The sequence below is a fragment of the Amphibalanus amphitrite genome, unplaced genomic scaffold, assembly GCF_019059575.1.
Source record: "Amphibalanus amphitrite isolate SeventyFive unplaced genomic scaffold, NRLGWU_Aamphi_draft 000826F_arrow, whole genome shotgun sequence".
In the NCBI taxonomy this organism is placed as follows: domain Eukaryota; kingdom Metazoa; phylum Arthropoda; class Thecostraca; order Balanomorpha; family Balanidae; genus Amphibalanus; species Amphibalanus amphitrite.
The window spans coordinates 172,434-195,470 of record NW_024882320.1 but is presented as its reverse complement, the minus strand read 5'-3'; the positions used below and the strand labels follow the sequence as shown (position 1 = coordinate 195,470).

The following is a 23,037-nucleotide window of genomic DNA, read 5'->3' as shown; positions in this document are numbered from 1 at the left end:
AGCGTGACCTTGACCTTGACCTTTGATTTTGAGCACAGTTTCGGAATCCTCAAATTCTCTTCTTTCGTTTGACACCCAATTTTACCGGTTTGATGCAGCCGGCCGTCCTCTAGAAGGCTTACTTTGAGATCACTACACATGTGCCGGTTTTTGCCTTTGACCTTGACCTCTGACCTTGAAAATTGACCTGAGGTCAAAAATTTTAGGCGCTTTAGAATCGCCTCGTAAGGACCTTTCGTTTGGTATCGCTTTTGTTTCCGTAGCTCACTTATTTACGGAGTTAGACAGGGGGGGCGAAAAACGCCCCCCCCCCCGGGCTGCGGTGGTTGGGATTACCCCCCGGGCCCGGCCGGGTTAAGATACAATACCTAATATTTTATCAGCAAGTATTATCTACTTCGATATTACTATTGTCATTGAAAACCTAACTTACATCGACAATTTAGCGACAACAGAGTTCATCTATTAGACTGTTCCATCTCAGAGTAGCTCATCCGATCATTTATATTCAATAAGTTCTAAATATACGCTAAATGTACCCCCATTCTGTTAGCACATTTCGCTTACGGGCTGGTTACTCAATCAAACTCTTCCATCGATATCATATAGCATCGCATCAATTTTCGCGTCGACAGTTGACAAGTTTGGGGTGGCTTGTCTGTGATTTTCCGGTATCGCTGGAAGGCGGCAGAGAGGCGACGGCGAACTCCATTACCGAAATTGGCAATATCAGCGTAAAATAAATCATACAACTCTGTCACAAAGTGTCGCTGGGTACTATCAGAGGTGGTGCCAAGTTCGATGACTGACCACAGTGATTCTTGAAGAGTTAAACCTTGTTCAAATTTAACAAAAAGCTGGTTACAATAATGCGAACACCACTGAATAATGAATATCCACACAAAGTCCTGCCTTTTGTGTTGAGGCTGGGGTGTTCGTATATTGAAACAATCCATGTAGCATTCATTTTAAATTTCAATTCTCATCAAACAATTGCGCCAATAGTTCAGTTAACCTAGATTGTGATTCGTTCTTTGGTAGTTAGGTTGTAATTTCTACCAGCGTTGCAATTATGGAATCGCATGGGTAGCACACTGTGGTCTGAGTCAGATGTCTAATGATCGACATCGCTGAGTTGTCTTTTTTACATCTCTGGGTACGATTCACTTATTTTGCTCGAATGAGCAGCGGCTGATGACGTGAAAGATCGTTAGAAATAATCGAGAAACATAATTTTACTTGCATCAACTGTGTGCAAGCATGTGAAATACAATAATAATAGATGAAGGAAACAAACATATCAGCAGTAAAAGCGCGTTATGTAAGAACGTTTCAATTCCACATTAACATCAAAATATTAATCACTATGATTTCAGAGAAAAAATAGCGTCAACTACTGCGGGGCACGTAACAAGCAAAACAAAAAACTTCGGGAGACAGCTTCATTTTCGATTCCAATGTGCAATAAAGACAATGTCATGACCGATAAAACACGCACTACAGAGCATTGCTTATTCTGTACACCTACATCGCTTACTGTCCTTTTGAATGCAATATTTTTCAGAGATATAAGTCTCCAATGCATTCCTCGGAGACGATGTGACAGGATTTGAACCAATTAGACAAATTTTGATTTCTGGCGTTGAATAGTAATAAGACTTCCTTAGATTTTGAATTCCTCAAGAGCCTGTGATAGCTATACTATCCATCAGCGCTTAGAAGAGATTTCGCCGATGTTTTCTGACCGAATCAAAACCCTTCAGTCTCCAAGCTTCAAAGAGAGCTACTACGACTTTCAGAATTCACATGCACCAGCACAGCGGACTTGTAGTGGCTGGTTGTTAGACTGCGCCGCACAGCACGCATGTAATGCGGTACAGTCTACCAGCACAGGGCACTGCAGGCTGGCGGCGAATCGCCCACGCCTTTCCTGATTTCCACTTCCAGGGAAAACTTTCAGGCTATTGGATGCATTTCACATTCTAATCAGACTCTCAAACGTGAACATAAAATGCAGTTAATTTAATGTTTATTATCAGTTCATAATATCAAATATACCTAGCACACAGCGAATCATTCTATTTAGGAATTTTAATTGTGTGACTGCACTGACGTTGGCAGAGGTGCAGCCGGCGAGCGCAGCCGGCGCAGGGGCGGCGATCGACTCAGATACACATACGCTGCGATACTCATGGTCCATCAAATTCATTTATGGTCGGCGTGCGGCAATCGGCGGAGGTTACGAGTTCATTATGGCGGCTGGCGTGCACCTGGCCCGAGGCCACAGACACCGGGCACGGCTGTGTGCCAGACAGGAGCGGCCTTACGAGACAGCTGATCCAGACAGCGTCTGCTTCAGTTAATCAGATCCATACAGTTCTGAGCCATGCATAACACACACAGTCAATGTCATTTTTTTGTATTGCGAATAATAAGAAGTCGCAATGCAAATTACTCGAAGAGCAAGCTGTTGTTTCTGGTATAACGCGCCTCTGCCATGGTCGTATCGGAGGGTTCTCGTCAATCATTCGTTGTTCTGCCCATTTATTGGCGTTACAGTCCCACCCTGTGGCTTGTGGTTACACTACTTGCTTGGCCCTGGCCCGTATCACACAGTTCTGAGAAGGCACCGATACACTACGGCGCCGGCCCAAAATCTCAACTGTGAAACAATCCTTTTTTCAGTTTTTTTTTTAATAAATGCATGCACGCAATCAGTTATTGCGTAGGTATTCAGCTAAGTATGACACAGAAACGATGGGTTTAAAATTTAAATATCTATTTTCTTCATCATATCAAAAGCCCGTGTCGGTTGCGTCCCGGCCAATTTCTTCCGTCTTCGGCCACGCGCTCGTCAAAGTTATGGAATTTATTCATCATATTCTTCCGAAGCCGCGTCGGGCCCGCCCGGATTATTCCAATGGGGATAATTTCGCCATTAGTGTCTAAGGATGTTGAGAGCAGGGATCGGCAGTGACTGGTGGGAGAGCCAGGGTGAAGGGGAGGAGGAGAGGGAGAGGAAGCTGGCAGGAGTGGCTGGGCAGACGGCCAATCAGTTGTCCACAGATGAGGGGTCAGGAGTGAGTGTTGTAGCATGCTTATCACTTGTGAAAGTATAAATCTAAGTAGTAAGACTGAGATGTGTAAGTGGTCAAGTCTCGGCTGCTTTATATTGCAAATATATCGGTACGAATGAAGATCTATGAAAGCACGTGTTGCGTGTAGCATCTCAAAGCAATTCAAATGACGCCTTAACACCTAACATCCGGTCATTTATATCAAGCACTGGGTGGGTATCAGCAATCCTGTCGAACCCCATCAAGGAAGGCCAGCTCGTACGAGCTGGCCGAGCTGGCCTCGTATGTGTGCATTTTTAAGAGTTGTCGGGTTAGTTCAGCGGCTGGTGAAGATGACAGACGGCTCGGCTGCCACCCTCTCCGCTCAGACCGCGCACAGGTCGTGTCATCTTACAGTCGCCAGAGCCGTGACCGAGCATATGAATCAGAGTCGACCGACCACTTGAAAGGACCACAGTGCGTTCGGATTTGTCTCAGAATAGAGCACGTGCATAATGGAGACAGAGTATTGAATATAGGGCCAGAGGAAATCAGACGGGAGACAAAACTTAGCGCTGGAAATTATGCAGGGAAAAAGATTGCATACTTGCCACAACTACAAGCCATTCGATTGGCTGGGGGTGTCATGCTAGATCAATAAAAATTGGGTGACTCCTTACTTTAGGAGGGTCGTTTGCTTGAATTTCTCAAACGATATTTCCGTTCAAATCTTTCCCTCCTGTTTCAACCAGAAAGCACACTGTTTCGTAAAACAATGTCCCATTTACAGCGCAGCACAAAAACGTTCTTGCCGTCTCAGCTCTGAAGCGTTTCTGAACTCAGCTCTCAATTATCTGATCCACGCTCTAATTAAGACGGCGTTTGGCGACTTAAACAAATCGCCTGGGCTGACAGATAGGCGGACAAATAACGGCCGCCGGCGCGCGCCTCTCGGCTGGCCGGCCCGGGCCCGGGCCGGGTCGGGACTCACAGACCAGACCGAGTCGGGACTGTTGGGAGGCGAAACACTGGCCGGCCCGGGCCGGCCCGGGACCGGGCCGGGTCGGGACTCACAGACCAGACCGAGTCGGGACTGTTGGGAGGTGAAACACCGACACAGCGGCAAATGTGCAGCTGAGAGCACACTGGAGAGATTAGCGGATATTTATTACAGTTTATCGATCGCTACCCATACAAAATAGAGTGATAATTTCACCTTATCATTCAGCGGGTGTGGTTTTTAAATCACAACGTTGATTCAGATCGCCGATTCATCGAATGTTACTGAACAACCCTCTATCCAGTTTTGGACTTCGCAAACTATACATGGGCTATAAGATTTTATCACGCCAAACTGAAGTGGGCACCAGGGCTCTGAATCAAGAGGAACACATTGAACGGATTAGGGAGTCAACACAAAGGAACAGCTGTGCGACGAGAGCAAACACTTCAGTTCTGCAGAAATTCTTCCTTGGAGGGATGCTTGAATTAGAGTGATAGGTACATGAGTTAATGAGAATAATGTTTTAAGCCAACAGTTCACCAAAGCTCAAAGTTACATACGACCACAAGAGTAAGAGTCAAACCCATTGGAAGTTTTTTTTTTTTTACTGGATTGCCAATCGGTCACTTTATTGTGATGACTGATAAACGCTACAGTCTTCAATTGACAATGGAATAACATGTCCTATTTACGAACGCACTAAAGAAATATTTTGAGGAGGAGTGATTCGAAATACATAAGTATAAGGGTAAGATAATTACATAAGTATAAGATCTATTGCATCACCGTCAAAGTATTCAGACGACATTGCTAGAATTGAATGCTCCGTTTAGCATTAACGACAGATATGGATGAGGAGAAAATCACCCGTAAGAGCCCCGTAGGCCGTAAGGACCCATCGCTATCTCTGGCCGGGATCGTTTCAGGAGCCGAAGCGGTGGACAAAGTCGGCAGGTCCGGGCGATATTGGCGGCGCCCCTGTCTTGATTGCATTTCCTTGTACCATTTCACTGTCGTGTTTTCGTCGTGGTGAGCGCGCCGGGCCGCACCATCTCCCTTCCTCTGGGCTCCACGCCAAATCAATGTCTATCTCCTTTATTTACGGTCCTCTATAAGTTGGCCAATATTTGATGTAGGGCCGGATTGGTTTGATAATAAATAACACCATTTATGGTGCAGTGTGCCTTTCAGCCGGGTAACTTGTCTCGTTTAGGCACAATCTCCTAGCCACTTGTTTATAAATTATGGTGCGAATTAACTAAAGCGAGTTGCGCTCGACACGGGAACTTCTAGCCGGATCGGTCGTTCGGCCACTTGTTGGGACTTGGGAGGTCCGTTTGAGGTGACGGACCGGTTAGAATGGATTACTAACGGACCGATATTACATCAACTGACAGCTTGGTGAATGTAGGCAAAAGGCTGATTTACGAGTGAATGCCCGCACCAATCGTTGTCACCTGGTAACTTGACAACGCTTCAGAACAACCGGTAGCATCAAGCTGTATGCAAGTGGACGGTATTTGACGGCAAAAGAAGAAGACGAAATCGACAGTGTTATTAGCCCATTTCAAATTTAGTATACCTTGCGAATAGAATTTACATAGAATCTTATGCTTCACATAAGCGGTAGAAGTTCGCACAGCAAACTATCTACTGTAAGGATAGCGCGCCGTAACCGGTAACACATGATGCGCAATGCATAACATGCTGAGAAGAATGAGATAAGCTTAGCCATTGGTATGATCTTTAACATGACTTACGACATTTCTGCGTCGCGCGCCTATTAGAAGCCATAGCGATTTAGATTCGCCACCTGGTAACAACGTGTCTAGAATCCCGCAAGCCGCATAGTGGCTAGCCTTTGAACTATGGTCACCAGCGCCCCCGAGCCTGTACCGGTGACACCGCGCTTCATAGTCGCGCGAATTAAAGTCTCCCCTCGTGACAGATGGGAGGTTTGCGGCGGTTAGGCTGCCAGAGATCCAATAACCGTGTCTGGTGAGCGCTCCCCCGGCTGATGACGCCGCCGCCCCTCCCTCCACACCGCCGCCCCTCCCTCCACACCGGGGCGCTGTCACCGGCCGGCGCCGCGACAGGGGGATGGGATAGGGTGGGGGGGACCACAGAGGGCACTGCGCTGGGGGAAACATATGTAAGTAAAGCTTTTCATGGGTGGATCAGCGGCAATGGACTTCACTTAACCGTGAATTGCTTTCCATTTTCCACCAATTTTAATCAGGGAAAGGCAAACTTCTGTAAGGAAATCAAGGTGTTCGAGCCCCTCCTGACCTTATTGTCATTATATGAGCTGACCCTGAACGTGCTGCGAGAGAGAGAGAGAGAGAGAGAGAGAGAGAGAGAGAGAGAGAGAGAGAGAGAGAGAGAGAGAGAGAGAGAGAGAGAGAGAGAGAGAGAGAGAGAGAGAGAGAGAGAGGCGTCCCTGTTTCAGCAATCTCTTATTAGCAACTCGGTGGTCGACCTTCAATGGTTCAGCCGCCCGTCATCTATACGCCTCTCCTTCAAAGAGGGACTGACCCCAATATTGGGCTGATGGTCCGCCGAGGCGTGGTCCAGGGTCAACGGCCCATCGAGCCGCCACTCGAGTCACTACTGAGTCAACAATCTACTCTTCACTGAGTCAACACTTGACTCGTCACCCGCCCGTCGGTCATATCGAGACCCTTCGCACCCGCCCGACCTCTTTCGGCCGTTTACTCTCTATTAGAACGACGTCGTAAAATTATAATGGCGCCGCCCCCTTCGCGGACTGTCCACCCTCCGCCCTCGACGCGAAGGGAGGGGAGGGTTTCAGCTGCTCCGCTGGACACCGGCTAGGGACAGACACACTCGGACGAGGATTCGGCCGCGCGCTGAGCCCGGATCTGGACAGTGATGTGTTTGTTGTGCGCAGGCTGACGCCGGATTAGCTGGCGGATGGTGCCGCGCGCCGGACTTCATCCTGTCTCGGACATATCCGTGAAATAGAGCGGGCGTGTAATGAGGTCAATACGGTCACGACGGCCACGACGCCTGCATAAGCAGTAAGCACAGCTGAAGTCATTATTATTTTATACATATGACGCTATCACAACGTTACAATGGAAACAAATCAGAAATACCAATGACAAATAACTGTTATTGGGCTGGAGCTGATTTAGACGGCCGTGAATATCCAAATGCAACAGGTCGTTATCGCTATTGAAGAGCATTATCGCTCGGTAATATCCAACACCCTAGCCTTTGCGTTTCACCGCTCGCAGTGCCCGTCCGCCCCCGGACCGTCCCGTGCGCCGACGGCTGTGCCCCGGGACGTCTCAGTACAGGTGGGCCCTGGGGAGCGGCACGGAATAGAGACCGACAGAGCCTCGAGCCTACGACATGCGGCGACACCAACCGGGTGAAGTCGCACACCACGCTGCCGACGCCATCAAACGAAATGGCAACGGCAGACGGAAACGAAACCGAGAGAGTGAAAGCGTTCAGAGAATAGATTGAAATGGGTTTGGAGAAGTGATGTGCATGTTATGCTCCGTATACTGGCATATGACATGTGAAGTCAACAAGTGGTACGTTTGGACGGGCGTTGCCAAACATAGCAGACATGTCCCCGATCTTGATGCATAGAACACGACTTGGTTACGTCTTTGATCATGGCTTTGATCCGTAAACGACATCGCATCTCCGATTCAGTTCGAACGTATCTACAAAATATAGACCACGCAAAACACCAGCGTCGGGGATAAACCTGGAGTGACTGAATTTTGAAACTGTATATAATTCAAAACATTGAAGAAATGTTTTTGACAATATGAATTTAGGGGGTTCTTATGCATTCTTATAGAGTTACCCTTAAAAAATGATGTACTCTTGCAAAAATCAGAAGAAAAAACATCGGCGTTCATGACAACCCAAATGTTACCGCGCAGGGACAAACACTGGTCAGTATAGAACTGCAGCCTCTGTCCTGTGACTGTGAATAAGTTTGCCCCGCGGCTCTCTCGGCTCAAAGGACGCTACCTGTTGCCGACCAACCAGGCTGGCTCACTGATTCCACTCGCGGCACCGGCCGCGGGCGCGCTCATGGGAGGCATTTCAGTGGCGGCACGCCACAAGTCCATTACTGCGCGTCTCGCCTGGCGCGCCGCGACCGAGCCGCAATAGCGCCGGCGGCTATTTGTCAGGAACGGTGCCCTCCCGGCGGGCTGTGGGGGAGAGGGGGAGAGGAGGGGTGTGGGAGGAAGCTGCCTCAGCAGGGCTGCGCTGCCGGATCAGCCGCCCTGAATGTCGCCGACACAAAGGCGCCGTGAGAGGCGGTACGTCGGCACGGCGCACCGGTCAGCGGCGGAGAGGCGCCGCCGTGGAAAGGGTGGCGGGATGGTGAATAGGACTGGCTGGAGGTGATTGTGGGAGCAGCGGAGTCGCGGACGTTGGAGCATTGGTTAATGAAGGTGAGTGTAATGTAGCAATAGTAAAAAGTAGTCTTTTAGTTTGTCCATGAGGGAGCGGCTAGAAGAAAGGAGTAATTATTCATGGCCATAAAGTTTACTTGTAAATACATATCTACCAATCCCGCTTAATGCTCATCTCCTCAACTGGCTTCTGGTGTCCCCAGACGCCGGGAGAGGAACGCCGGTGGCCCAGCGGCCCTCCCAGCGGCACACGATCGACCCAAGATGCGCCGTCGGGGAGCGCGTCGACGGCCATCCTTAAGGAGACAGTGATTACCGCAGATTACACCATTAGCCGGTCATATATCGGCACTTCTGGGCGGCGGCGCGCGGCGGGGGCGGGGGCGGCGGCCGCTGCTCCGTCGCAGTCTCCCCGCGGCGGCGGCGGGCCCGACAGACCACGTCACCGGATTAATGGGCGCCGGTCGACGGCCCGTCGGCACCGCTCGACGCGCCCGTCCGCTGACGAATTCATGCTGCCCGCCGGCCGACAGCGGACGCAATGGATGTTCAGCTGCCCGGCGGTCGGGAATCAAACTGAACTGATGAGGCATCGCTGTCAGGGTCTGACGCCTCGGAGTTTACCGAGGGTGCGCTCAATGAAACCGGGAGCCATTGGAGTGGAGTCAATGATCGGAGGAGACTCATCGCCCTCTTATTTCTCCAGAACGCGTTCACAATACAATGTCGTTGTTAGAATTGTGGAGCGTCGATGACGAGCTTTTAGCAGTTCTACGACACCGGAGTCGCTTAATTTGATAGGCGTGTCTTGCGGCACAGTCTACCGGGTCAGGCGCTTACAGCTGCTGCCATCTAGCGGCGTTGAGGTGACATACTTTCTCCGTTGGTGAAACCTCTTACGGTGAAACTCGGCAGGTTGATAAGATGCTGACTGCTGAGCGCTCATCGTCAAGCCCAGTCAAAGAATTGAAAGAACGCTGCTCATCATGACCGAATGCAATACGGATTTCCTCTAATATCTACGAGACGGTTTAGGTAAGTTCCATCCCAACTAATGATCAGATACGTGTAGGTAATACCACCGGCAAAAAGGTAGAGACCTTATTGAATGAGCTCACTTTCTCATTATCACTTACAAGGCCTACCAAAACCCCATACGTCTCCACTATTTGATGAAGAGCCTCCTTCGGGACAAGGAGTCCTACCACCATCATGTATCTCTGTCGGAGTCAACTGACACAGTTTAGCCATCGCACTATGAACCCTGTGACGCTGAGAGGACCACGAGACGTCACTGCACTCCGCACTGACCCCACGCTACCACACTGACATCACGTACAGGATCTGTCGTCCAGCCAGTCCATACCGCAAGACTGAAAACTAGAAAGGAAGAAACTCCGGCTATGTAGCTAACGTGCTATGTAGCTAACGGCTATGTAGTTACCTTGCGGCCGCTTTTTGCCTTTTCAACAACGTGGACCTGACCGAACAAGCCTGACATTGCTTTCAGGCCTGACCAATCTTACCAACAGGAACCGATGTCGCAGACGAGACCTGACGTCACCGAATGAGCCTGACATCACTGACCTGATCACCGTCACTCGTCAGACCTGACATCATGCAACCAAACCCGACCACGGTCATCGAATATTCGAGTGGACCTGACCGTCATTTCCTGGCAGACCTGACGTCATCGCCCGCAGGCACCGTGGCCGGTCGGTCGGTCGTCCGCGGGAGCCAGGCAGCTGGCACTCTGCCCCAGGGTTCATCTCCATGTGTTATTGGAGCCGGCGGATGGCACCCTTCCGCCGCGCGAGCGCCTATGACACTAATTGAGCGTCGGCGCGCCGCGCGGGCACATATTAGCTGCCCCGGCGGCTGGAGAGGGCAGAGGGGGTGGTACTCTGACCGAACGGCTGACCGAAGCTCAATGTCGGCTTGTTCCTCCCTCAGGGTCACACCACGATGGCGGGGAAGAACACTCGATCGGTGACCGCTTATGTGGACATTAAAACCAACCATTCGTAGGTGCTTCAGGGCACATGGAAAATGCAGCTTTAACCAATTCAAGCCAATTGAATCAATTAACACGGTAATATTTAATCATAACCTTTCCACTCATCAATTCCTTCGATCTATACAACTCGCAGTCATCCCCACACACTTATATCATCTACGACAGAAGACCTTCACCTTTCACCACATATCAAGTCCCTCACTCCTTCCAGGGCGTGGAGCGCCTCATCTGACCTCGTCCAGACGGCCGGACCGGGGCCCGGGGCACGGGACGTCCGCTTTAGTGCCAGTCGCCTGTCGCGGAATGGACGCCATCTCGTTTGATACGCCTCCGCGATTATTTCAACCCAGGGAGTCTTCAGCTCCAGAGCGTACCGACATTGAAATCAATACCACTCGAGAAGGGGACTGGTGTATGCGAGGACATTTCGATTTGGGGAGGGACCCGCCTTTTCCTTGAGAAAACTGTGCTGTTGCCGGCTCAACACACTCGACTCCGCAGCCCAGAATGGTGATCTAACAACATGCATGGAGATAATAAGCAAACCAACTAATTTTCAACAGCACTGTATGCCGAGTTCATATTCACGGAGTCAAAAGAGGCGTGAGCAGTCGTTGAGCTTTGGGTGCCACTACAAACTTACGGAGATAAGGAAATCTCTCACAAGATACTGTGTCGTTTTTTTTTACAGCGCCATTTAAAAACTTCTGCTATCGTATAACAAGTTCTCGTCTATTTTTCTCGGGTCAGCGGGGCGCGGAGGAGAAGGGGAGGGGTGTGGAGAGTGCGGGGCGGGGCTGGGAGGGACTACGAATAGGCCTGCTTGCCGCCGCCCTGCAGCCTCCGTCGCACACATTGCTCTGCAGGCAGACCCATCCGCGCATCGGATTTCCATTTGCATTCCTATCTGGCATTCTTTCTCACTCTTGATAAGAAATTCCCCAATTCGGCCGGCTGATGAGGGCGGCTTTACATAGCGCGCCTTGGAAAGCCCGTCCAGACAGCAGAGCAGACAGCACGGCGTCAGACAGCGCGCCCGGACAGCCGGCACGGACCCGGCCGCAGGGGGAGAACACAGAACAGAGGAGGGGACGGTCGTGAATAGGTTAAGCGGAGAGGCAAAGTGGCTAAAGGGCATATGATATGCAAATCAACCAACATCTGTAGTAGCAAATCAAGGCCGCGCGGTCCGTAGACAGTGGAAACTCTACGCACACACACGTAGCGCCACCAATCCCAGTGTCCAGTGTCCGTCCACACGACACACCCAATCACCAAACAACTCTAAAAACGTCCACAAAACCTCCGCCGCCATCCGCTCTGTCGGAGTTCGCCGGACGCCGGGGCGGTCGGCGTGCTGCCTCTGCCGTCTCAGCGGCCGACCGAGAGGGCTCGGAGTGGGATCCAACCGGCCTGTCCCTCTGATAACGGCACAGGGGAGAGGCGGATCACGGGCAGCCAGGGCCGCGGCGTCAGAGACGAGCCGACTGCACGGCCGCCCGAGATAAGGCGCCGGGGTGACGGGAGGGGAGACCGGCAATTAAACCGGACGGGAATAGCGCAGGGGGGGGGGGGATGAGAGGATTTGACCACCCGGTGCTGGATTCTCTTTGTACGAAAATCGTGATCATTGCGTGTGTGTGAAATATGTTGGAAACTGATTACTTAGCCAGCATTTAGGTAAAACCAGACTAAATTCCTAAATTTGAACCCAGTCTAGCCGTCTCAGAGGATCTTCACTCAGTAATAAAGCAGCATTGCTTCAACTATCGTCAACGGTCACCGTCTACTCCGATTCAGCACGTGTTCTCGATGACGAAAAGGCCACTAACTTAGCTGTGAGGCGTGCATGCAACTGCCAGCGGTCGGCACTAAACACAGATCTGCGCGGTTGTGCACTACCGGATCATCCAGCAGGGAAGACCACGGACACGATCACTGTAAAACTCGGGCAACGACCCCGGATAGGAGCAACCGTAGCCATCATTCTTGAACGGCGAAACAAAAAACGGGCGCTTACCCTGCTCCCAACTCATACTAGCCAGCTGTTGATTAACTGTTTTTTTTTTTAACATAGTTGTGACATCTCGTTATTGATAAATAGCTTCCAGCACTCGGCACATTTTTCGTAACTTTAAATACGGCGTGCTTAGAAGTGTTAACTTTGAAGCAAACCAGTTTGTACTTTTCATATAGTGCTTGATGAGGTTTGCCACCTATAGTTCGTTTTTTTTTCAAAAGGACTCTGGCTCCAAGTATGTTTTTCGAAAAAGCACGCGTTTTAGCGAGCAAAACGAGCAAAAACTGAACTTCAGAAACTCGAGCGTCGCCTTATTTTAACATGTGAATTATTCCCGATAATTTCCATATGTGCGTTTTGGAACCAGATTTGAGAACAGTGGTGACGTAATGCTGTCGAACTTGTTTTGCAATGTAGCGTATAACTATCATGGACGAAACCGCTTACTCGATTATAACCTCGGCAACAGTGAAAAACGAAGTTTCCCCCAAATTCGTCGAAACTTTGTCCCATCGTACGGACATTGAGTACCTGCTGCCGCCAGTGACGTCATCATAGTATGCTAATTTTTCAAGACACAATTTCCAGGTACTTACCGTGCAGAATTTGAAATCGAATATTTTTTCGGTAAGAAATTCTTGGCCAGACGCTGAAGCTGCCAAAACTCACGTGAGAGCTTCGATAAGGAACTTGGAGCCAGCGTCCTTTTGAAAAAAAAAAACGAACTATAGTCAATGACAGTAGTTCAAACATTTCTAAATGCCATCACGGTCCACTCCAGAGGCTCTTGTCACATTTGCTCGACAGCAGGACATAACCTCCATGGACTAGCTCAGCTAGGACCCTCCCTAATCCACACCGTCCCGCCCGGGCCCGCCAACCTCCCGCAGTCAGATTTCCAACTATCCGTCACCAGTCGAATAAAACAGCACCTGCAGCCGCAAATATCACATATATTCGCACCAGGATACACTGGAACGTTGTACATCATGTAAAACCCCATTGAGCGGCTATAAAAATAAATAACCCAGTCATGTCACCAACAACATGCATTCTGCATGACCGTAATACCACCACGAGGCACCTAAGGGCACTGACCCTACCCAGAGAGCATTCAACTCAATGGAAATGATGATTTTCAAGGGGTTCAAGACAGACATAGAGGCTCACCATGGACCAGATTGTTTTGAACATCGAATTTGATAATAAAGCGTGCCGAGATAGCAACATGACACATTTCATGACCATTGAAAGAACTAATTGGGACAGAGAAGTGGTAGTACCCTTAATACAAAGCAAAGGAGTTCTAAGACAGTGACAAGTGCGCCAGGCAATAAAGCAAGCGTAAAATGAACGACAAAATAACGCAACATCGACATCGATTGCGGTCGGAATGTTTGCGAAACAACCAGGAGATAAACACAATAACCACGCCGACCAGGATTTAGGTAGAGGTTGTAGCAGAGTTGGGTGTAATATAGGTCAACTATGCATTATCCAGGCAAGATCGAATGGCACTGCTGCAAAGTATTAGCTCGGGAAAAGGATAATTAGGCCGTTGAGCGACTTGTTACTGTTCTGCGATCATACGGTCCTGCCGTTAGGTGCTCTTCCTAACAGCATGTTTTCTAACAAGACACTTTGGTTGACACCTCCCCTTTCGTGAAACGTCGGCTCCACAGCCACTCGAGTCATTCACCGAGAGATTCACGGCCCGTGGCCCGTCACCGCCGACCGTAACGTCATCCTGCGGCCGCAAATACAACTATTCATTTACCGACCGGCCGCAGACGGCGCCACTGCGGCGGCGCGTCACTACAGGCTGCGCTCCCCGGCGTCTCGCTCTGCCGACTGTTTGTGCGCCAAGTAGATGAACATGATGCTGGTCAGCGCGCTCACCAGGAATATGACGTCGCACCAGCGGTGGTAGAAGCTGAACTGCAGGTCTCCCAGCACGTCAGTGATGATGCGCCGGTAGTCGAGCGGCATGTTCATGCGCATCAGCACCACCGACGACATGAAGTACATGCCCTGGCGGGGAGGGGAGCGGTCGTGAGCAATTGAGACACTTGAGACATTGCTGTTTACCCTCTAATATGTAACTTCAATGTTCAGCTCATTAAATATGCATACTCAGACTCGCAGAAACTGAACATATTAATTTCAGCGTGCTACTTTAAATAAATATATTAATTTCATAATAAACATATCAATTTCAGCGTGCCCCATGCCAAGAGGTGATGAATACACCTAACTCACCATTATTTGAGAGAAGACGAGCACGATTACATTTGAAGACTTGCTACTGGACACAGCATAGAAGAACTGCGAACAAACACCATTACGATCCAGTAAGCTCGCTACACCACGAATCGTAAAGCCCAATTGACCATACGGGCTATGACGACGCAGCGTTGTGTCTCCGTTAGACTTGGTACAAAAATCAGCACTTTACCAACAAAAATCAGAGGTCATTCGGATTTTTTTTATTCGGATGATTATTTGTAAATATAAGCAAGACACGTAATCGTCTTTTAATTTGATCATTACCCCCGTGGCCGAACCCACCTTCGTCAGTGTGAGCAGCAGACCGCGGATGGACGTGACCACGATACAGCCAACCACGTAGAACGAGATCTGCTGCGACCAGAAGGTGACGTCGATGTTGAACCCCAGCCAGTTGACCACTATGTGCATCGTCTTGGTCACTGGGTCGATCTTACCCACTCGATCGAAAACAATGTTCACCGTACACTGCCGAGAATGGAGAAACGGTATGATGTCATCATGTTTCTATAGTTTCTACCATATTCCCAGTTATGACGATTATGTATGCTTAGAGGCGTCGATCCCAGTGATGTAAAAACAATTCATTCGATTGACAGTCACAGAATCTAGCACAGAGTGCAAATAGAGAAGTCTGAATGAAGACGCTAACCGACAGATGGATACCACATAAATCCATTAATTCGGAAACATGAGAAATTGAGTAGCAATATCCGCCCCAGAGAGTACTCACGATGAATATTTTCCAGGAGCAGTACATTGAAAAGAAGTAGCCGAGCAGGTTGAAGTAGCGTCCTTTCCACGTTTTCGACCACTCGATCCTCTCCAGCATGTAGTGCTGGTCCACGTCCTCCAGAAATAGCTGGCGAACCACCTCCTATGGCAGCACAGACGGGGATTAGCCAGGGAAGCTTGCATCTAATGAACAATCCACCGGTAAAAGCTACTTCATGAAATATCGGACTCCTGAACAGGACATTATTTTTTAACCGCTCCCCATTTATTTACTTCTAGCACCTACTGTCATGTCAAATACAAATACCATACACAATCTGTGAATATACCGGATTCAACATCGACTGTGCCGAACTTTCCCTGCAGGATCCCTATTCCTCTTCCTGTGTACCGAGACCGTTTTCCACAACTATCCTATGGTGAAAAACCCTCGAGTCTCCCTCGCCACCCTTCCTCCTCGATCCCGAGCCCGACGTCGTACCTCCATGGCGGCGATCTCCTGTTTGAGCTGACTCTGACTCTGTCCGCCGCTCCACACGGACGAGGCGGCTCCGGTCAGCACGCCCCACAGTCGGCCCGTCCCGGCAGACGACTGCTGCGCGCCGCCACGCCGCAGCAGCGCCAGCTTCCGCTTCTTGGCTACGATTATGTCCATGCGTTTGAGGAGCTCACGCTCGAGTGATTGGACGTCGGCGGGAGTTACTTGTCTGTAACGGCGGAGTACGAAATACAACATGGTCAGACACGGCCAGAGGTAAGAAAGCGGCGCACGACATATTTATGGTGGAACGCTAGATGGTGAACGACACCGCTGGATCCCTACATGACAATCATTTACAAGAGTTCCGATATGTTTGCAATGATATCGACCGAAACCGGTAGCAATAGGTATTTTATGGGAAATGGCAAATGAAAGCCAAACAGCGGATCAGACACGAACACTGTACCATCGTCGCTGTGCTCTGACGTTGTTCATCGCCCGTTCACTACTCACCTCATGAACATGGCCATGGACTGGTAGGGGTAGTTGACGGCGCCGAACCCTGACAGCATGGACATGACGGTGACGCCGATCACGCCGACCCTGCTGATGAGGTGCTCAATGCTGAAGAGTCCGTGCTGTGGACTGAGTAGCGGGAACGGGTCTCCGACCTTCCAGAAGGCGTACAGGAAGAGCAGCCAGGTGAGCACTGTCAGCGGCCGCTGCAGGTGGTGCGGAACTGACGGAGAGACGGGGGGAGCAGGGTCAGTTATTGGGGCGGGGACGCACGGTGGGGAAGATAGGGTAACTAGGTATTGTAAGACACTCATCACATTTTAGATAATTTGAGTAGTGCCTCTGACAAAACAAAACTGATTAAATTCATGAGCCGTATTTACTATTTAGCAGTGAATGAAGACTGCTTGATATTTAAAAGTTAAAGTGTTTCGTACTTGCTCATCAAATATCTCTTTTGATGCTGTCTGATATCCTGTCAAAGTAATACTGACCCTGTCCAAAGACGATCTCACTGTCATTATTATAGCCATTCATACTCACCTCTGCCAATGTTGCAGATGACAAAGTAGGCAATGTAGAAAGGGATGACTCCAACTACCATAAACAGCATCAAGTACAAATCCAGATGCCAATGAAAGTAGCGAGACCTGTAAAAAAGGAATAATGCAGCTGTGTTACAGAGTGTCAGACTGAAAGCCAGCAAAACAGAATAACTACCACTGAAAAATGATATGCTTTTCTAATAGTTTTGCTAATGGGCAATAAGCCAGCTATCAATTCAATGGCCATAAACTGCAACTTCACAGAACTAAACAATCATATCAAACTTACACTACCAGCCCCAGATTCCAACATAACAATACTTGCCTGGAGTCAAGAAACCCTAGAATTTCAAAGATGATGAGCTCAAACATGGTACATGAGAGAGCAAACGTGATGGCAAATATGAGCTGCACTAGAACATGGTGAATCTCATAATCCTTGAACAGCATCTTGATGAAGAACACCCAGCCACCAGAGAAGAAAATGGCCTGGAAAGAACATTTGTCAAAAACAGTTTCACCACACAACTAGAAGTTTATTCATACTTATAACATCACTATGCATGTTTCTTATAATCAGCATGAGCCCATTGAAAGTCACTATATAACAACTAACAAGTGAGACATCTTAAAATATTGATGTTGAAGCTAAAATGTGTGCAGATTCAGCCATGCCTTTTCAGTGGTTTAGAGTAGGCACCACCAGTAAAATTATTGAGTACCTACCCCCAATCTAATTTGTCAATAATACATGTACCACCTATTTGTTGGAGTTTGTACCTGTGAGAAGAACATGATGAATGAATCTTCCAAAAATGACATTCTTGCAAACTAGGGCACAAAGCCCAAAAGCTATCAATCTTGAACTTGTTGATCTTCACCTGCAACAGCAGTATAAACATGAGTTTAGAGATCCAAAGATACAGCAGACAAGATGGAGCAGGATTCAAAAGGTGCTTTCCTGTAATGACATAAATACATTTGCTTGACATCACAGCTGTAAGTCTGGGAGAGAACAGCACAGCCACTGGGCTTAGGTTGAGGTGCTGATTTGCATGTTATATGAATGACCTTATGTTCTGGTCCAATTGCATCACCATATCCAGCATATGCGGCGGAATGTGGGGGGCAACATGCCCCCTTTGATTTTGCCATTTTAAAATTAGGCCTATGGGCATTGCATGGAAAGAATGGGACCAAAAGTCGGCAGTGCCCCCCTTATTTGAAGGTGTTCCGCTGCTACTGATATCCAGCAGCCTCAACTAATACCTCCCTAATTGTTACCCCTCTTAACAATGCTAGCCCAGTCCAAGGCGCCCAGTCAGGTTAGGGGTCAAGGTTAGGTTTATTTTGATTTGGTTCGAAAGAAACATCTCCTGCAGGTATGCGCCTCTCCTTGGATGGAAGGTCTTTGTGTGATGTTTACTCGCCTACTCCTCTACTAATGCTGTTATTTCTGCTTGTAATGTACCTGGTTTTATAGCATTAAATGTATGGTTTTGGTTTGGTTTGTGACAATGTTAATCTTGATGAAGTGTGGTGCAGGGCCTCGGCTAAGGAAATTTGACTACTGGGGCAAATCGTCAAAGTGTGTTGGCGCCCTGCTGGGGGGGGGGGGGGGGGGGGGAGGTTGAACACCTGCAGTTTTTCCTGCGGTTTTTCGCAGATATCTCAAAAAACGGCGGCGCTCCAGCATCCATCAATTTTACACGTGTTGTAAAATTTCAGACCAAGGTCATTCAAGGTCAGGTCACCAGGTCACTTCAAGTGACCTCACCTCATAAAATGTTTCAATGAATGTCGTAGCTACACCGAGTGACCGATCGCTTTGAAACTTCCAGCGATTGATAAGGGCAACAGCATGTACAAAATTTATATCTCGGAATTTTCATATCGGGGACCTAAGGTCAGCTCAATTTTGCGACCGCTATTATAAGTCAATGGGAAAAAATTCAAAACCACCTCTTTTGGACGAAAGTCGTTCTAAACACTATAAAACACTGTACGTGACTTTGACACACTGAACATGAAAATAGCACCCGTGACCCTTGTTTATATGCACCTGAGGTCATCTCAGTTCACGAATGGCATCTAACAGTTTTTCGCGAATAACTTTTGAAAGAGGCATGCTAGAGCGATGAAAATGCCTTAGTTGTGTTTGGCTCGACGGTGCAGATCGATTGATATGCAACATGACAATTTCCGGTCAGATCATGACCTTACCTGAGGTCGAATTTTCACGTTGACCTTCAAGGTGAAATTGTAGTTAATTTGATGCGTCTCGACGAGAGGAACACGATGTCGGTAAAAGAAAACTCGTGCAAGGCATGAAATCTTCTATTTTGGTAGTTTTTGCCCCTTGCAGGCAAAACAGTTGACGTTAGGTCAAATCTAAGAGAAATAACCAGAAAGCATGCTGATATGGCTATCAAATGCGCTTTTCCGCGGTGCTGTAGCTCTAATTGGTTCCCGAGTTATGCGCCGGCATCTTGTAAACTGTCGATATTCGACCTGAAAATCGGCGAAATTTGGCCTTCACCATGACCTGACCTTTGACGTGACCAAAAAAGTGGCCGAAGTAATTTCGTCATTATTTTTGACGCTCTTTCGAATGAAGATGGATTATGCGGTGCAAAAAGATATGTTTGCCAATGCACGGCTATGTTTTTTTATAGACATTGAGGGTGCAGCTGCACGCCGTGCACTCCCTCTTCCGCCGCCCCTGATTTCTTGCCATAAACGTCTTCAACCGCTCCCGAATGAAAGAATGTGCGTTAATATTGATGTATTCTCATTTTGTGGAGGTTGGGCAAAGCCTGACCACTACTGGGGCATTCCTCGACTCTACTGGGGCATTTGCCCCAGTAGTTAACATGTTAGCCGAGGCCCTGGTGTGGTGTTCATTTAATTTTGAGCCTTGGATGCAAAAGGAGGATTTCACCCATATCTCATCGTGAATCATTATGGTTCAGTTCGATCCGTATTTTTCGAAGATTATTATATCAATTACCCATTACCCACAAGAAGAAACCGGAAAAACCGTCAAAAATAAACAAATACCTAAGGCAGCCCAAGCCCAAGGATGGGCCAGGTTATTATCAAGGTTTAGGCGTTCAGCTTCATCCTTAACAATGGCAATTAAGTAAATACTGCAGTAATGCAAAAAATGTAAACAAAATAGCTTAAAAATTACCTAATACAACAACAAATTGAAATATCAAAAATCCACGGGGAGTTTTTGGGCTGTTGTGTTGGAAATAAATTGAACCTCTTGCGCCGCGTATGAATAATTTGGTAGTATTTGCTGCCAAATTTACGGAAATGAATTCCTTTATTAAGTCAATGATGCGTAGTCAAATGCACGTCAATTTTGTTATAAAAATCTTGTGAACGGCATTTGGTAAAAATCCTAATTACTGATGCACATAATCTTGATGCAGGTACGCAGGCAATATTGATGGCCTTGAGTGGTCAAGTCAGCATTTCGGCAATTGTAGCCATCACATTGGCACTAGGCAGTAGGTACTCAATGCGTAAAGGAATCTTGCTCAATGCTACCAGACCGATCGAGGCTAAAAATCGATTCACCGTATGCCGGCTTTCATAAGCCGTTTCAAAAATGATGATTTCGGCCGGGTAATCTTGGTGAAATTGCACTGGTGGATACAAATTATAAGGGGGAGGGCTTTTAGGGCAAATGCCCTCTCGTAGAGCCCGAAATCCATAAATTGTCTTTTAGGCGGCGAAGTCGCTATCGACCGTTTGCGAGGCAGTGGGTGATCCGCGTCTAACTATCGGATTCGGTCTCGGCGCTGCACTTTGGTGGTCGTCAAGGCCCTAGACCATTGTCCTTTCCCATTCAATTCCTTGTATCATTTCGATTCTAAAAAGTCGTTAGACCGGAACCGTTTAGTCAAACAAATATTTATTTTGCAGAAAACACAGGCTGCAGAGACAGCAGACCCGAAAACACGGCAACGGGTAAGACATTGACAGCATAATAACCAAACACGTCCTGAGCTTCCCAGAAGTCAAATACTCAAAAAGTCCATGGGCTAAAAGTGAAAATGATAAAAAGTCGAAACATTAGAAGTAAAAAGGCAAAAAGTTAAAAGGAGACAGAGAATCACTGAGGGTGAAAATGGAAACACGCATTGCGTCGGATGGGTGTCGGATGGATTGCACGACTTCCTCAGTCTTTGTTTGTTCGGCGTCGGGGGTTACGGGGCCGTGGGATAAATCCCATCCCACCCAAGCGTCCACTAAACAATGCTGACCACATTCTGAGTGTCCGTGGGTGACCTAGAGATAGTTTGATTAGCATGAATGTTGCAGTGCGTTTGCACCTATGGTTTGCACACTCTGCTGGTTTGCACTGTTCACCGTCAAACACGCGTGACACCGTCCAGGCTGAAGGCCACCCCACACCCAACCCAACACGGTCGCCGCCTCTGCCTCTGAGTTTATCGAGAGATGACGGTATAAAAGGACCGTGCTGTCTCAGCAGCGACACACACTGGCGGCAGTGACCCAGACAGCAACATGTTCTGCACTAAGGTGAGATGTCTATACCTACAGAGAAACGTCCGTTTCCTAAGCCCTAAGGACTTTATCATAGGTTTGGACGTGTATTGTATTTATTTGGCAGTATGTCCCGTTTATGAATAGCGCATTCATCGGCATACCTAACCATAGGTGTAGCAACGTATCTCTTTGGTGAAGGATACCTTTCACCAAAGTTTCAGATTGGTGAAGGATCCTTCACCAATCTTGGACAATGCAAGGGAGGGTCTTCACCTACCTATGCTTAGAACTACTGGATTCGACGGTTGATCAAATGTCTGTTTTTTAACCCGCGCCCGGCTGGGGGTCCTGGATTTCCACGCCCTGCTGGGGCGGGTGTTTGAACACCCCCCCCCCTTCTAACTCGGCTCCTGGGCCACATAGCGATACGCAGAAGGCGGCGTTCGAAAGAGCGCCAAAAATAATGACGAAATCACTTCGGTCACTTTTTTGGTCAGGTCAAAGGTCAGGTCACCAGAGGTCATTGAAGGCAAAATTTCGCCGATTTCCAGGTCGAATGTCGACAATTTCCAAGAAGCCAACGCATAGCTCGGGAACCAATAGAGCTACAGCGCCACGGAAAAGCGCATTCGATAGCCCTATTAACGCCCTTTCTGAGTAATTCTCTCAGATTTGACCTAACGTCAACGGTTTTGCCTGCAGGGGGCAAAAACTGCAAAAATAGCCGATTTTTTCGGAAACAGTTTTTCTGCAATAACTTTTGACCCAAGCCTTGTACGACCTTACTTTTACCGGCATCGAGTTCCTCTCGTCAAGACGCATCGAATGAACTATAACTTGACCTTGAAAGGTCAACTTGAAAATCTGACCTCAGGTCAAGGTCATGACCTGACCGGACAGTTGCATATTAGTGGTTCTGTATCGTCGAGCTGAACATATATAAGGCGTTTTCATCGCTCTAGCAAACCTCTTTCAAAAGTTAGTCGCAAAAAACTGTTAGATACCATTCGTGACCTGAGATGACCTTAGGGGCATAAACAGGGGTCACGGGTGCCGTTTTCATGTTCAGTGTGTCAAAGTTACATGTAATTTAGTGTTTGAGAGTGTTTAGAATGACTTTCGTCCGAAAAAGACGGTTTTGAATTTTCTCCCATTGACTTATAATACCTAGAGAGGTCGCAAAATTGACCCGACCTTAGGTCAGCGATATGAAAATTCCGAATTTTGTACATACTGTTGCACTTATCAATTGCTGAAAGCTTCAAAGCGATCCGTCACTTGGTGTAGCTATGGCATACATTGAAACATTTTATGATGTGTTTATGAGGTGAGGTCACTTGTAGCGACCTGGTGACCTGACCTTGAAGGACCCTGGTCTGAAATTTTCACAAAATGTATAAAATTGATAGATGATAAGGTGCCGCCGTTTTTCAGTTATCCGCGAA

General features: G+C 48.2%; 1 protein-coding gene across 2 annotated transcripts; it reads right to left on the bottom strand.

Annotated features, from left to right (window-relative positions):
- Positions 1 to 13,438: 13,438 nt before the first annotated feature.
- LOC122366713 (Golgi pH regulator-like) lies at positions 13,439 to 20,332 on the bottom strand. Of its 2 annotated transcripts, none has more exons than XM_043339236.1 (10): positions 20,298 to 20,332; positions 17,849 to 17,949; positions 17,394 to 17,557; positions 17,067 to 17,173; positions 16,521 to 16,746; positions 16,008 to 16,233; positions 15,525 to 15,668; positions 15,074 to 15,259; positions 14,765 to 14,830; positions 13,439 to 14,536 (listed from the first exon to the last, which is right to left on the bottom strand). In XM_043339236.1, exons 2-10 carry the CDS (start codon positions 17,888 to 17,890, stop codon positions 14,321 to 14,323), a joined length of 1,377 nt encoding a protein of 458 aa, XP_043195171.1. In that variant the 5' UTR covers positions 17,891 to 17,949; positions 20,298 to 20,332; the 3' UTR covers positions 13,439 to 14,320. The 2 variants fall into 2 exon arrangements, with proteins under 2 accessions (XP_043195171.1, XP_043195170.1); XM_043339235.1 differs by having other exon boundaries at positions 20,262 to 20,327.
- Between the last annotated feature and the right edge of the window lie 2,705 nt (positions 20,333 to 23,037).

Bases quoted from the DNA above. Each gene is read 5' to 3' on its own strand.
- LOC122366713 (XM_043339236.1), bottom strand. From the start codon at position 17,890: ATGTCATTTTTGGAAGATTCATTCATCATGTTCTTCTCACAG. The intron at 16,234-16,520 runs GTGAGTAGTGAA...CCGCCGTTACAG, and splicing joins TCCATGGCCATGTTCATGAG to ACAAGTAACTCCCGCCGACG. The intron at 14,537-14,764 runs GTGAGTTAGGTG...CCTCCCCGCCAG, and splicing joins TCGTCTTCTCTCAAATAATG to GGCATGTACTTCATGTCGTC.